Genomic DNA, 14,202 nt, shown 5'->3' with positions numbered 1-14,202 from the left:
CTCTAATTTTGAATTGTTTTTTATTTATTACCTTGGCTGGTCTCTTGGTCTGATCAAGACTCTTGATGCCATTCAAGGGGCTTCTTTCACTCTGGCTTTACACCAGTGAAGCAACACCACCTTGGGGTAACATTACTCCTAGATTCTCCTGCTACAGCTGAGATCAGAATTGAGACCTACTTCTCTCAACAGCAAGGCTCTTTTCGGTTCTGCCTGTTGAAGTGTGGGTTGGCTGAATTGAATAGATCAAGGCTGTGGATTTTCTAGTTGCATGATTATAAGAAAGGTTAGGAGAAATAATGTAAGTAGATGACTCCTTACCTTGCATGCTGGTGTTGATAATATTTGTTTTATGTTCTGATTTTTGTGGGAAATAGAATGAAATCCTGGTGAAATGCAGCATAATCAGTGTGTAGATCCCAAGATACATTTTTCCCCTCAGGCAAACAAAAGGAAACATACATACTTAACTCTACGAAGTCTGTGGCCGGAACATGTTTTAAGTAACTTTTTAGTTTCACAAGGATTTCTAAGCAAACTGGACCTGTGTTGACTAAGGAATTCCCACATGGAACAGAGACCATAAGCTTTATTGGATTTTGAGATAAGAAAGACACATACTTGGTTCCTTTTATAAAACGACATTCCTTCTCATTCTTTCATGTTGTTTCCCTATTAGCATGGGCGCACAATTCTTATGAATGCTAACAGAAGTTATATGGGGAACACAATGAAAGATTAGCACCTGTTATACATTTCAGTTATTCATTTTTCTGGCAGTTGTACAAAAATTGGGAAAAAATGGTTGAACAGAAAAATAAATTATTTTCTAATATTTTAAGGTTTTACATTATAAAAGCAAAGGACATTTAAAAACAAATATTATTTGAATAAAAAAAAATCGAATGTTTTGTTTTTAAAATGCCTAACCAAAAGGGGTTCTTTTTCATAATTTTTTTTGCTTCTTTTTGATCCATATAATTTGGGAAAAATGATGTGAATTCACTAAATATATCAGTGAATCTGTATTATGTAAAAAAAAAAAATTGGCTGAAGAAAATGTAGCTCTGGCACAGAATATGAAATTACTGTTTTCTTGCATTTCAAGTGCAAATCAAAGTTCCTCGCCCAAAGACCTCAGCAAACTGCAAATTGTGCATCAAATCTTGCTGCTTCCCTCTGACTTGGGTAAGATAATTTTGCACTGAATTTTCAGATGAGTCAGTGGCAGAATTAGGAATGAAACTGGGAGGTCATGACCCTAGTCTCTTGCTTTAATAACTAGTTATGCTGTCTCCCAGTCTCTAGCCCTGTCTTTTGCATCAGCCATCCCAATCTACATTGAATTGTTTTATTTTTTTTCGATACGAAAGAATAAAGTACACTTTTTTTCAACTGCATATCTTCTAGTCTTTTGACTAGAAAGCTCGTATACTACATGTATTACAAAAGTCTAAGCATCATAGGAAGACTTCTTTATAGCTTTCAATTTACAAAAGCTGTCATTTCCAAAAATAAAACTAGTTCTGGGTACTAGTACTACTAGTCTAGTAGGTTTCTCTATGAAGCTAGTGGGAAACTGGCCAAAGTAACTAGACAAGCAAAATTAGATTAACATTTAGAAAATACTAGATACTTTTTCCAGTGTTTTCAAGACTGCTATCCATACCTTTTCAAAATGAAAACCTTAAAGATGAAAGATGCCTAATACAGTTCCCAAAAGCCTTCATAGACTATGAGGCAAGGGACAGTAGAAGACTGTACTTTGATCATTTGACTTTATTTACCCAATTTTAAGCTAAGGGTATAATAAAGTATATTATGCCAGTCGTGTGTGTGTGTGTGGTAATTCTGGATATTTTGCTTTTTACCATGCCAGTTAATTATAATGCACTGTTTGAGACTTGCTTTCTAAAAAAGGAATATTTATACTTTTATGTGTTTGATTCACACAGTATAGTTTGCTCAAGTCCTGTTATTAAGTGCATTGGTGGTTAGGTCCAGAAAGCAAAAAACATGCTGAGTAGTGTTTTATCAGCACAAATCTGCTATTTTCACTAACCATAACAGTCAGGTTCTTCTGACTTCTGAGTGCCCCTATTGTAAAAATTAACAGAACAGTTAGATATTCTTGGAAGCCCAAATAGCCATGTGCAAGGCCGCAAACAGTTTGATGGGACAAATAATTACCCCCCAGAATAAAATGTCTAATCCAAACATATCCTCCCTTAAATAATTCAAAACCCTCTTCTTAATCTAAGCAGCTGGAAAATGACATGATTATAGTGGCGCCACTTGTGCCACCATAGTTATGGGGTTTATAACTTGACCTTAAACTTTGTTCTAGGCTGGAGCTTGGCAAGAAAGATCTTAGTCAGGCTAAGAGCAAATTCTATTATGATCTGGTGAGTAAAGAACAACATGCAGAGAATGGAAGCTTTTTTTTTTTTTTTAAAGCAGAAGATACCAAAATATGGAAAACAAAACAAACAAACAAACTCATTTGTATATATGGTTGCACTGCAGTGCCAGGCACTTTTAAAAGGTGCTTTAGTTGAAGTATCGAAGGGGTTTTAGTTCAAAAGCAAACTACCACCATTTTCTCAGCGCTGATGAACATTTTGTCATTTATACAAATGTATGCAATGCAGTGCCGGGCGCATTAGCTTGCGTGCAGAGCAGAATTGATTAATTGAGTTTGCTTTGATGCGCTGGATTTCTGGTACATCAGAGCAGACAAATGCATGTGTATAAATGCCCCAAGAGGTTTAGAGGTCCATCTTGTTTGCTCACATCCTCTACTGACTGTGAATTGGGCTAAGTACAGACATTCAAAAAGCCTGAGCCTGAATCCATTCAATCTTTGCAGGTTAGTCTAAACTGAGAAGCAAGTGAATAGACATATAGACATTCACTTTTAATTCTGGAAATGTAGCCACATGCCTTCAGTGGCTCAGACTAGAAGTGTGTGTTTGAGAGGGGAGTACTAGACAAGCCCCCACTTCCTTTTAGCAGTGGCTGGAAAGCTGGAAGGAAGCTGAGAGAGAAGCCCTCCAGGTTTTCCCCTACTCCTTGCTTCAGCTGAGGGAAGGGCGTGTGACCAGGCCCTGGCAGGCTGCTGAATATGATTGGGGAGGGGGTTAAACCCCTACCCGGGCCTGCACAGTCCTCAGCCAAAGTGTGTCTCAAGACTTTTCCCTGCTTGCCACTTGAGATATGGGGGCAGGGGACATGACCAGACCCTGGCCCTTAGCCTGCATGCTGAGGTGAAGAAGGGGAGGGAGGAGGGTTTAAACCTCCCTGCCTCCCCTCTCCCACCAACATGGGATCCCAGTGGGAGTTTGCCTGGCAGGGGCACAGCAGCCCCTGCCAGACTTTCCCCCACTGCTCCTCCTTTACCTCCCTCCCTCCCCTCTCCCACTGACATGGGACCCCAGGTGAAGGGGGGTGGGATGTTGTAGAGCCTGGCAGGGGCTGCTGCACCCTTGCCAGGCAGACCCTGGCTGGAGTCATGCTGGTAGGAGAGTGGAGGGAAGGGGCTCTAAACCCCCTCCCTCCCCTCTGCCTCAGTGTGCTGGTCAGGGTCTGGCAACACCCTGCACCGCTGCCAGGCAGACCCCAGCTGCAGTCCTGAGCGGGGTTTCCTACCCCCACCCCCTTTTCAGTCAGCTGGAGCAGCGATAGTGCTCCAGCTAGGGAGCAGAGGGGCAGGGCCAACTGTGTTCTGCTGGAGCAGACAGCACAGCCCAGCCCAGGGCTGCAAAGCATCCTAGGATGCTGGGGGACTGTGAGTTAACTTAAACCAGGAAGGGGTCTGGGACAGAAGTTCCTTAAACTGGTTTGACCTAAGTCAGCTAAGTCTGATACTGCATTCAACCAAGTTTATATTAAACCAGTTTTGGCCATTTTGAAAGTGGTATATAAGTAGTGAATTTCTGTTCCGTTACAGGTTTAAACCAGTTTGTGGTCACTTAAACCATTTTATGTGTAACTGCTGTCCTTAGCCTTGGGGTCAAGAGACAGTTCAGTACCCTAGCCTTGAATTATTAAGACTCAGAAGGAACCTAAGTCTTACTTTGTGCCGTTTTGATATCATGGCATTAGACAGCCCTGGAACAGTTGATATGGAGAGAAGAAAGGAGTGATGTCATTGTTGTCCCACCCCACCCCACCCCTTCTCATTTGTCTGTCAAGAACACAATATTTGTTTGTGAAATTCTTAGGCTTCAGCTAGAAGAGTGAATTCACTGTCACAAACTAACTGTGAAGTATACTGGCTTAAACCAGAAAAAGGTGGGAATTCAGAGCTAATTCAGTAATGATCATCAGCAGGAGGTTTATGCTATACAATACAGTCAGCAAGTTCCTGTGTACTGCACAGCAATGAAAGTCAGCTGTGCTTTTGTGTGAAGAGTTTAGTTACTGTTCAAGATGCGCAGTTATCTCCACTAGATACAAGTTCATTGCTTTACATTTTTAGGGTCACACTTTTTTTTAGACATGATCCACGCAAAATAGTGACTTTTGTGTAGGCACATGCTGTCTATTAACATAGATTAGGAAGGGGAAATAAGCCATGCATTACTGAGGAATAAGATCATGATTGTGGTAAAGTAATGGCGGAAAATTCTCTTTTACAAAAATTGATTTGTAAACATTCTTCAAACAACTGTGCAGAAAGTAATTGTTCATTGTTTTTTAGTTAAAAAAAAAAATTCTCATGCCAAGATGTATTTTATAGTAACTTGAGTACTTTAGACCTGTCCAAATGTTATCTGGTCATCCCCAATTGTCACTGTGAGCCACGTCACACATGTAGCCTCTTAGCAACACATTGTCATAAGGCTGTAATTTATATTTTATCTCCTGTGATGATAGCTTTTAAAAATGGTTGTGGTATATTTGCTCTTTGATGCATACTGAACCACTATTAATGTTAATGGGAGCAGTGTGTGCTAGGAGGGGAGAGGACACTTATTTATTTAAAAAATTTTTAAAGTCAAGATTAATTAGATTTTGCTAACACTTTACATTTCCTGCTTCTGATGTGATGGCAGCACACTACTGGATATTTTCCAAGTCACATGTTTTTAGGGAGAGTCAAACAATTCACTCTTTTGTCTCCATTAACCATACAAGAACATAAAATGTTGATGCTGCTCTAGTGAAAACTTGAGAGCACCATTCCATTATGGTGTGTGCACAGAGAATGCGTGCAGGATTAGGTCCCTGTTTCAGAAGCTTGGTGTTCAGTGGCTTGCCATGTTTTCTGATCACCATTTATTTCCTGCCCTTAAGCGACTTGATTGCCATAAAGCAAAGGGAAGCATATGGAATGTGTGCTGGAAAGATGTTGAAATGAATTGCACTGTACCAGTCCACAGTCCTCTCTAGAAATAGAAACTATGCTTGTATTTGAATTCAGTTTTCTTGCAAACCTTTTATTTTCCTGCTTTTTCCACCTTTTCATTCCTCCAATTTTCCCCACTCTCCACTTCCCTCACAGCCTGTATATTGTTCAGATGAAAAGTGACAGAGAAGGGCTGAGTGGTTTTATTTATTTATTTTTCAATCAGCTGCTGTTTCTTTGCATCTGCAAAGAAGAATTAGTGCTATTGGGTTAAAGGTTATTCTAACCAACTAACCCGTAAAGATTTATTTGGTCCATGATAAAACAAAGTACATCATGTATTGCAGATTGTAGGCGAAACACAATACTGGTGTTTATTTTTTGCAAGCAATTATTAAACTGCATTTGAAAAAAAAACAAAAACCCCAAAACCAATACTCTAGAAAAAGCTACTAGCATTGTGGTTACAAAATTAAAGGAATCTCAGACTAAAGCTAGATGAAAGTGAACATATATATCCATGTCAGACTTCCTACCATTTTGCACGCTCATATTGATTTCTTTTGACACGGTCTTCTTTTATTGAGTACCATATTTTTTTTAAATCCCCTACTGATAACAGTACCTGCTAGGAGCAATTGTAAAAGGAAACTATAGTATATTAAACCTGCCTGGAGTCAAAATGTAATCTAACACCTGTAGTCTGCAATTTGTCATCACTTCATAGATACTTTTTCTTTTTTAATAACAGTTTGGATTTTTCCTGAATTTTGACCTTAGGATGCTGTATAATCCAAGAAAAACAATGAAATTAAACCACAAATTTTAACACATCTTTATGAAGTCATGGTGTAAAATCACAGCCACAAGAACGAACCCAAATAAAATACTTCATTTTGGGTTGTAATTAGTGCTGCATTATTTATCTGAACAAATACGTTTTGCAAGGCATGATGAGTCTTAACAGCTTCTGCTTCAAAACAAAAAATGAGCACAGGTGGAAATATAACTTCTGTTCCAGTTTCTTGTGCAGGCATTCCTAGAAGCCTGTAAAGTGTCTTGGTATAGTGATTCTTTTAAATTAATACTCCTACTGGTATGACTCTCAGATTGGAAATCTTTGTTAGCATTCAGTGTTGTTTACTGCATAGCTCGTTCACCTCTATTCTTGTATATTGCAGTATCTAAAGATAATATCTAAAATTGTGTGCGTGTGTATACAGTCTCGACAAGATTACCTTAATGTTGGAAGATAGTGCATTCTCCTAAGCCTGGCCTTTGACTGATTCATTATAGTAATTCTGGCATTCTAAGGTCAATCCAAAAATATGTGACCATTGATGGAGCAGCACAGCTGCTCTTTGATGGCAAATTATCGGTTGCAGACCTTTATGGGCCTTACCTAAACCAGGGTGGCCTACCTGTGGCATGCGTGCCATAAGTGGTCTCTGTGTGGCATGTAGCAGACTGGAAAGGACACGGGCAGTACCGTAGCAGATAGGACAGGGAGTAGAAAGCAGAGCAGCAGATCAGCTAGGGAGCACAGGGCAGAGAGCAGATCAGCAGATCAGGCAGGGGATCAGCATGGAAGTTGGGGATGGTTCAGGGTTAATTTGTGGCACTCCTGCCAACAAGGTTGGCCCCACTGATCTAGATGAACTGAACTCAGTGGTAGTCTTTTCATTAACTGCAATAGTAGTCTTGGACCAAGGTCTAGTAAGGCAACTTTTCCAAAGTAGGCACTTAATGAGTTAAGTGGTAATTGAGCTGCCCACAAAAGGCCTGATCCCACTTTTGGCAAAGTTATTGAAAAATCCTGTTGACTTAATGAGCAAGACTGAGCCCAAATGTCTGAACTGAATATCATCTATAACTGGTCTCAGTGTGTGCCTACCACCTAGAAACACTTGGAAATCTCTCTCATCTCTCTGACACCAGTGTGTCATGGTTCTTGAACAAACTAAAACTATATAATTGCTATACTCCTTAATGAAAAAAGAATTTATTGTTTCTGTAGGATAGTAATGGAAGTATGGATGGATGGAGGGATTTTATTTCAGCTAAACATTTTAGCTTAAAAAAATTAGAGCTCATACTAATATGGGTATTCTTTTTTCTGGTAGAAGAGAAATCTAAATCCAGGGAATCTTTCAGCTTCTAACTTTGTGATATAGTAACTTTATGGGAACTGATACTGACCTGCACAAGCCATCCTGAGATTCTACAACTGCTCTGCCTCCCTTCTGGGAATATAATCACTGCAGAGAGAGGAGGAAAGGAAGAGAAGAGTATACGTAGAAAATTAACTGTCTTGTCTTCTAGGAAGGTCATCTTGTGGAGCATTGAAAATGATGGATATGAGGATGCGGGGGGAACACCTAATAATCTCAGCTAAGAATGCAGGGAAGTGTGTCAGAAAGATTCATCTCACTGACTAATTTTCTTCGCTAAAAAAGGAAACTATTAAACCACATTGTTAAACAAATAATTTGGAGTTTTGATGATACAAATGATATAGAAATGTGGTTTCCTGTTTCTGATCTGCAGGAACAGTTTTATATAAGCAGCAAAACCTGTTTTTTCACAAAACAGTCTATAGCTAACAGGATGACATGCAGTACCCTTTTTTTTTTAATGTCTTGCTTGGGTCTAAGGGATTATAGCTCCCTTCATGACCAGCCATTTTGTCGTCTCACATCCTAGACAGGAAGTGGTGGAATTGGAAGCGAACTTCAGTGGGATGTAGGGTCTAGCCAAAATTAAATACAATGCAGATATAGAGATGTAGTTCAGTGGAGTTCACAGTGGTTGATCTTGTTCCTTTCCCTTTTCTGTGAGAGTTAATTTTGTCTTTGTTTACCTGAAGCCTTTTCTCATGTAGAATCATCTTAAGGAGATGGGGAGCAGCTACCTGTAAGACTAAGCAATGACCTCTGCTCCCCAATAATTCTTTGTTTTGGATTTTAAAAAGACCACAAAACCTTAGCTTATTACAAGTAATCCAGATCACTCCCGTAATGATACACTACATTATATACTTTCCTAAACTTAATCATTCAACATCTTACTTCCTCCCCTTCAGGCATGTGCCATTAGATTTTACACATGGCTTCCAGCTGGTTTTCATTGTAGCCTTCAAATCATATTTAAATACGGTGCGATTTAAGACTAGTCACTTTATCTTTTTTAAGTCAACTTCTATCATTTAGTGTTTTGTACATTTTCTGTCAGTGGAGGCTAATGTATATAAAAAAAACTGTGTGTGTGTGTGTGTGTGGCTAGACTGTATTAGAGTAAAACTTCAAAGAACAGTATCTTTCCTGCCAACTCTGTTTTAAAATGGTTTAGAGCATAGTGGTTCTTCTACAGTTTGGAAGCTAAATCTACCAGTGGGACAGAAAAATGACTTCCATGGGAATGAATTAAATATATGTCTTCAAATCAGATTTGAAAGTAGGTGGAGAATCAGGGGAAAAGGAAAAGAGGAGTGCAGGTCCAGATGCCAGAAGGTGCTGGAAATGAGTCTCTTCCACAAAGAGTGAGTGAAGTTGTATGAAAAGACCAAGACACATTCGTATTTAAAGAACAGAAGGAGAGAGAGACAAAAAAAAAGCCACTTCAAACTATGGAGAGCTTTAGAAATGAAGGGGCCAAGTTTGAAGTGAATCTTTTAATGAGCAGGGAGGCAGCCAAGTTATCTGGGGAAATAGGAGATGTAGATATGCTTCAGAGGCTAGGAAGGACATAGAGAAAGTGAGTGGTGTCTAGAGAAGGAAAGCATATTGTAATCATGTGACTTTAGCCACCAAATAAACAGTAGGATGTATTTTGGGAAAACAACATATCAGTTGAGTATCAGTCGTTTCCCTGTCCCCAGCCTCTGCCCCACCTCCAAAGCCTACTATACAAATGCTATTCTGTGATAGATCACAGATTTTAACTTGGTTCTTGCACATGTGTACAGAAATGCATATGCCCCCTATCTTAATCATAAAGAAAATCAATAAATACAGAATGTATTTGGTTAAATGTGCCAGAACAGTATTCACTAAAAATACAAAGTAATGTGGCATTCAGAACACTTGTTGATATAATTGGGAATTTTTACTTGCAGGTCAGAAGTATAATAAGGACCATAAATTCTGGAACTGGAACTATAAAGAAACAAAAAGTCTATCATCCTTCTGATTCAAAACAGTAAACAAAATCAAGCAGCATAAACACACCAAGATACTTCCTGAACCTGGCTTAAAAAAGAGTGGTTACAAAACAAAAATTGCTTCTCACTTAAAAGGCCTTAACCACAGGTCTGTTTCCCTTTGGCTGTGAATAGCCTCTGCCTTTGTGGCAACACAGAAAGCTTTATGGAAGGACAAAATGTAAGCATATAGATTCCCTTGCTGTTTATCACACCACAAATGCCCACAGATGTTTGCACAGCAATACCTATTAGCGGTTTGTTTGGCCTTATCTTGGTGGATGTCTGTATGGTTATGGAATGCACCGCTGACAAGTGGTAGTGCATTCTACATCCCTGACACACAGGGACCTTGGGATCAGAGGGCCTGTCCCCAATCCTGGGGTCCCTGTGTACCAGGGATGTTTAAAAAGCTGGACTGCATACATGGTTTCTAAAGGTCCCAGAGCACGTGACAATCAGCTGATTGTCAGCTCTGACCCCAGTGTACTGGGACTTTTAAAAACCACGTGTGTGGCCTAGCTGGCTTACACATGTGTTATTTTAGACATCCCTGATCCAGCTGCATGCACAGTTTTTAAAAGTCCTGGCTCACCAGGGCTGGGCCAACAAACCGGTGTCCCTGGTGGAAGGAGGGGGGAGCTGGAGGTGCAGGGCTTCCCCTGCTGGGGATTTTAAACTCCATGTCTGGCAGTTCTGGCCACCCTGCTAGGGTGTAGGGGATCAAAGGCTATCCACATGGTTTAAAGTCCCCTGCAGACAGTCTCTGATGCCCTCATGCCTTGGCAGCCTGGCCAGAGCTGCTGGGTGTGGGGTTTTGAAAACCAGCTGATCTCCAGCTGGACCCAGGGCTGTCCCAGCCAGGGCCAACAATCAGCTGATTGTCAGTTACCACACAGGGACTCTGCTCTTTAAACTTGCTTTGAAAAGTGGCATGTGGACATGCCAGTCCTCATCATGGGACATGCTGCGGCACAACTGGTGCCACGATAATTACATTTGCTTCTAGCCATAGAAACCCTGTACAACGTTTTAGTAATTCAAGAAAAGTTAATAACTGCTAGAATTAGAATGAAGATGAAAAACTATTCATAATCTGTATCTGTATATCTGTGGGTCTAGACAGATGTAGCAATTGTATCGGTACCAAAGGGTACCCAGGCAAGCTGTTAACAATGCAGTTATGTCTGCATGACCCTGTAGTTATAGAAGGGGCCGGTACTGCTACAAAGTAATCTTGCTTCATTTGGGGTCAGATTTACAGGAATTTGGCTAACGTATCTGCAGGATCATGCAGAGATAACAGATCATAACAGCTGATTCGTGCTCCCAAGCAGCAGCTCATCCTCCCCTTTTTAAGCAGCTAAAATGTAAATTTGTCTATACCCTATATTTGTATTTAATATTCTAAAAATCTGTGTTAACCCTAGTGCCAATCCAGAGTAATTCCACTGAATTTGGTGAAATTATAAATCTAAAAATACATTTTAGATTTAGATTGGTGCAACTAAAAGGAGGAGGAGACCTTTATTTAAGAAGGTAGTAACTCAAATAAAACACAACCTATTTCTGATATATTGTATTAATAAACCATAGTTAACAGTTTTCTCTTCTGGGAAGCATAGCAAGGTCATTTCAGCTCAGAATGGGTTAAGTAATTTTTTTCCAGCCCTGTCTTTGGTTGATTGCTTTGTAGATGCTGTAGGCATCTCTTCATCTCCTCCAAATTAAACATTTTACTGCTGCTGATCCTGTATTGTTTGGATTTTTCCCATCACTATATTTGATTGGAAGTCTCGTAACATTTTTCAGTCTGGATCAATTTCTCATGCTATTTGTTGACTGAAAAAAAACCCCATATTTCCAGCTCCAAGAAGAATAAACTGAGTAATTCACACCCTCTCCGGATGCTTTCGTATCTGCCATAGCTGGTGCTTGAGTTCAACATTTCTGATGGACAGTGCTTCTTAGGGCTTCTCATATGCAGATATCTGTAAATTCACATAGTCAGTTTGCGCATGGTGTTAAACACTGCTTGTTAACTGGCATTGTAATGCACAGAACAACATATAGGACTGTCTCCAGTTTTGTGCCACACGATGGAGGAATACCTGTGTTATAAAATACACTGGTTCAGTTTTTCACCTGATGTAAATCAGCCCTACTCCACTGATTTTGGTGGATCAGCACTGATTTACACTGGTCAAGAATTTTACCTTTTATTTATAAAATTAATGAAAATCTCTTAAAATTGTGGTCAAATACATTCCTAAAGAGTAATCTAATTATTCAGTTAGCTGGAGCACTATGCTTCCTTACTGCAGGAGATGTGCACAACAGAAAATTCACCATTTTCATTTTTATTTTCTTCTTTCCCTCTGTAATTGGCACAATTTCGCTGATGCTCTGTGTACATGTATGTACAGAAGTGAAACTTTCCCCTGAAATTGAAATGTATTTATTACAACGATCCTCCCTGCAAATGGGTCATGTCAGAATTGTACCAACCTGCATGTCAGCACTGTTGACATCTGCCTTTAAACTCTGGAGGGCAGATGCCCCATGTAGCTGCCTTGGTGTTTTTATGCCTAATGTAATTAATATGTTGAAGTACTGTATTTCTTACTTTTCTGCTTATACCAGCTTGCCATGGAGGACCACACAAACTCATTCTCACACTGAGGCAATACCTCAGTTCTTAGTTGCCCTCTTGATTTTTGTGAGACTACTCATGGTATGAGGTGATAAACAACTTGAGTAAAGGTAACATAATCTACTCTAGAATCGTCATGTCATGTGTGCTATGTTCACTGAATTTCTGCTAGTCTCAACTCCTTGGCAAAAGTTCAATAGCTGTTGTTGTGGGGTTTCATGTTATGAAGACTGAATGAGTTTTACAAAACAGATTACAGTACATTTATTAATAAGTGTGTAAAACATGATGACATTTGACCAAGTACATTCATAATAAAGGGCATGCTAATGAACTAGACTTCTCAGAGGCAGATAACAGAACAAGGAGCAATGGTCTCAAGCTGCAGCAAGGGAAGTTTAAGTTACTGTACTTCATGGTGTATATGTTGACACCTTGTATAAGTTCATGCCACATTTTTTTTTTTTTTTTTTTTTTACAAAAAAGTTAGAATTTTTGTATGTCCAGTGTATATGTCGACCCAGCCTTGGTGTGTGAGGCACTGGAAGCCTGGGCAGGCTCATGGGAGAGGCAGTGTGCTGGTGGGCTTCCAGGAAATTGGATTGGGCCCTTGGGAGCTCAGGCAGCACGCAGCCCACCCAGCCGGCACTGGGGGGGTACTGCTGCCACGGAGGGAAGGACCGGGCTCCCCTGCAGCTCGGGGTGCCTGGCCCCATGGCAACTTGCTCTCTGGCCGTGGGGCAGGCAGAGAGGTTCCACTGAAAGCAGGATTGGGCCCCTCACTGCTTCTACCTTCAGCAGGTGCTTGCAGCCAGCAGGACACCTGGTGCCGCCTGGGAAGTGGCTGGTGCACCCTTGGGGGCAGCGTGGGGTGTCGGGCAGGGGCAGGAGAGGGAAGCTAGGGATGTCAGGCAGGGCCGGCCTCCCTCCCTGCCTCTGCCCAACACCCTGTGTTGCCCCTGAGGCATGCCAGCCCATTCCCAGGCAGCACCAAGTATCCTGCCAGCTGCAGGCACTGGCTGCAGGCATAAGTGGTGAGGGGCCTGATCCTGCTTTTGACAAAGCCTCCTTGTTTGCTTCACGGCTGGGGAGTGAGCTGCCAGCAGGCTGGGCAGCCCCTGAGCTGAGGGGGAGAGGGTGGTCCCTCCCTCTGTGGCAGCAGCCCTCACCGGGGCTGGCCAGGCAGGCTGCCAGCGGGCCATGTGCTGCCCAAGCCCCAGGGGCCTGATCTAACTTACCAGGAGTCCACCAGCATGCTGCCTCTCCCACAAGCCTGCCTGGGCTTCCAGCACCTTGTGCACCAAGGTGGGGGATGGTATATAAGTCAAGGTTGAATTTTAAGAGTTAAAAATTTGTCTTCAAAACTCAACTTATACACCATGAAATACAGTGGATATAAGGAAGAACTTTCTCACTAGGAGGGTAGTAAAGCACCAGAACAGGTTACCAAGAGGTTGTGGATACTCCATCCTTGGAAGTTTTTTTTAAGACCCTGCTAAACAAAGCCTTGGGTGAGATGTGATATGCTTGGGGATAGTCCTGCTTTGAGCAGGGGGTTGGACTAGATAGCCTCCTGAGGTCCCTTCCAAGCCTAATTGTCTATGGTTCTATGAATGCAGGAGCTTTAAAATATGTATGCATCTTTGTACATATGTTTTGGCAGTCTACAGTAGATCTTGCTCTTGCAGCATCAGGTTGAATTAACAAGATGTGTGTGCATGTACACATGCTCCCACATGCATATGTAGCGTATGTTGGCTTTATAATGAGAAATATTAATTTTATATAAAATTCAATCCAAGCCTTGAACAGATTTCTGTCACACTTTCTTTTAACCCCATTTTTAATGTAGAGTTGCTGTTCCTGATGTCAGAAGACTTGAAGCAAAAAAGAGTGACTATTTCAGGTGAAGGACCAGATTTTCTTTTATTTGCTAAATATCTGGTCCGTATTGATTTTTGTTAGCTCTGCAGCTTTGAGGCCTAATAATTATTTCCCTAC

General features: G+C 41.0%; 1 protein-coding gene across 4 annotated transcripts in view; it reads left to right on the top strand.

Moving 5' to 3' along the window:
* SATB2 (SATB homeobox 2) overlaps positions 1-14,202 on the top strand; it is a 168,116-nt gene that overhangs the window by 151,603 nt on the left and 2,311 nt on the right. For 2 of the 4 annotated variants that reach the window (XM_025211268.1, XM_025211266.1), the window contains exon 10: positions 14,054-14,107. The exons of the other annotated variants lie outside the window; for them this stretch is intronic. In XM_025211268.1, the coding sequence (XP_025067053.1) occupies positions 14,054-14,068 (15 nt within the window). In that variant the 3' untranslated portion in view covers positions 14,069-14,107. The remainder of the gene's footprint in view (positions 1-14,053; positions 14,108-14,202) is intronic. 4 annotated transcript variants of the gene reach the window in all.

The sequence above is a fragment of the Alligator sinensis genome, unplaced genomic scaffold, assembly GCF_000455745.1.
Source record: "Alligator sinensis unplaced genomic scaffold, ASM45574v1 scaffold258_2, whole genome shotgun sequence".
Lineage (NCBI taxonomy): Eukaryota > Metazoa > Chordata > Crocodylia > Alligatoridae > Alligator > Alligator sinensis.
This window is presented reverse-complemented; position numbering and strand designations above follow the sequence as displayed.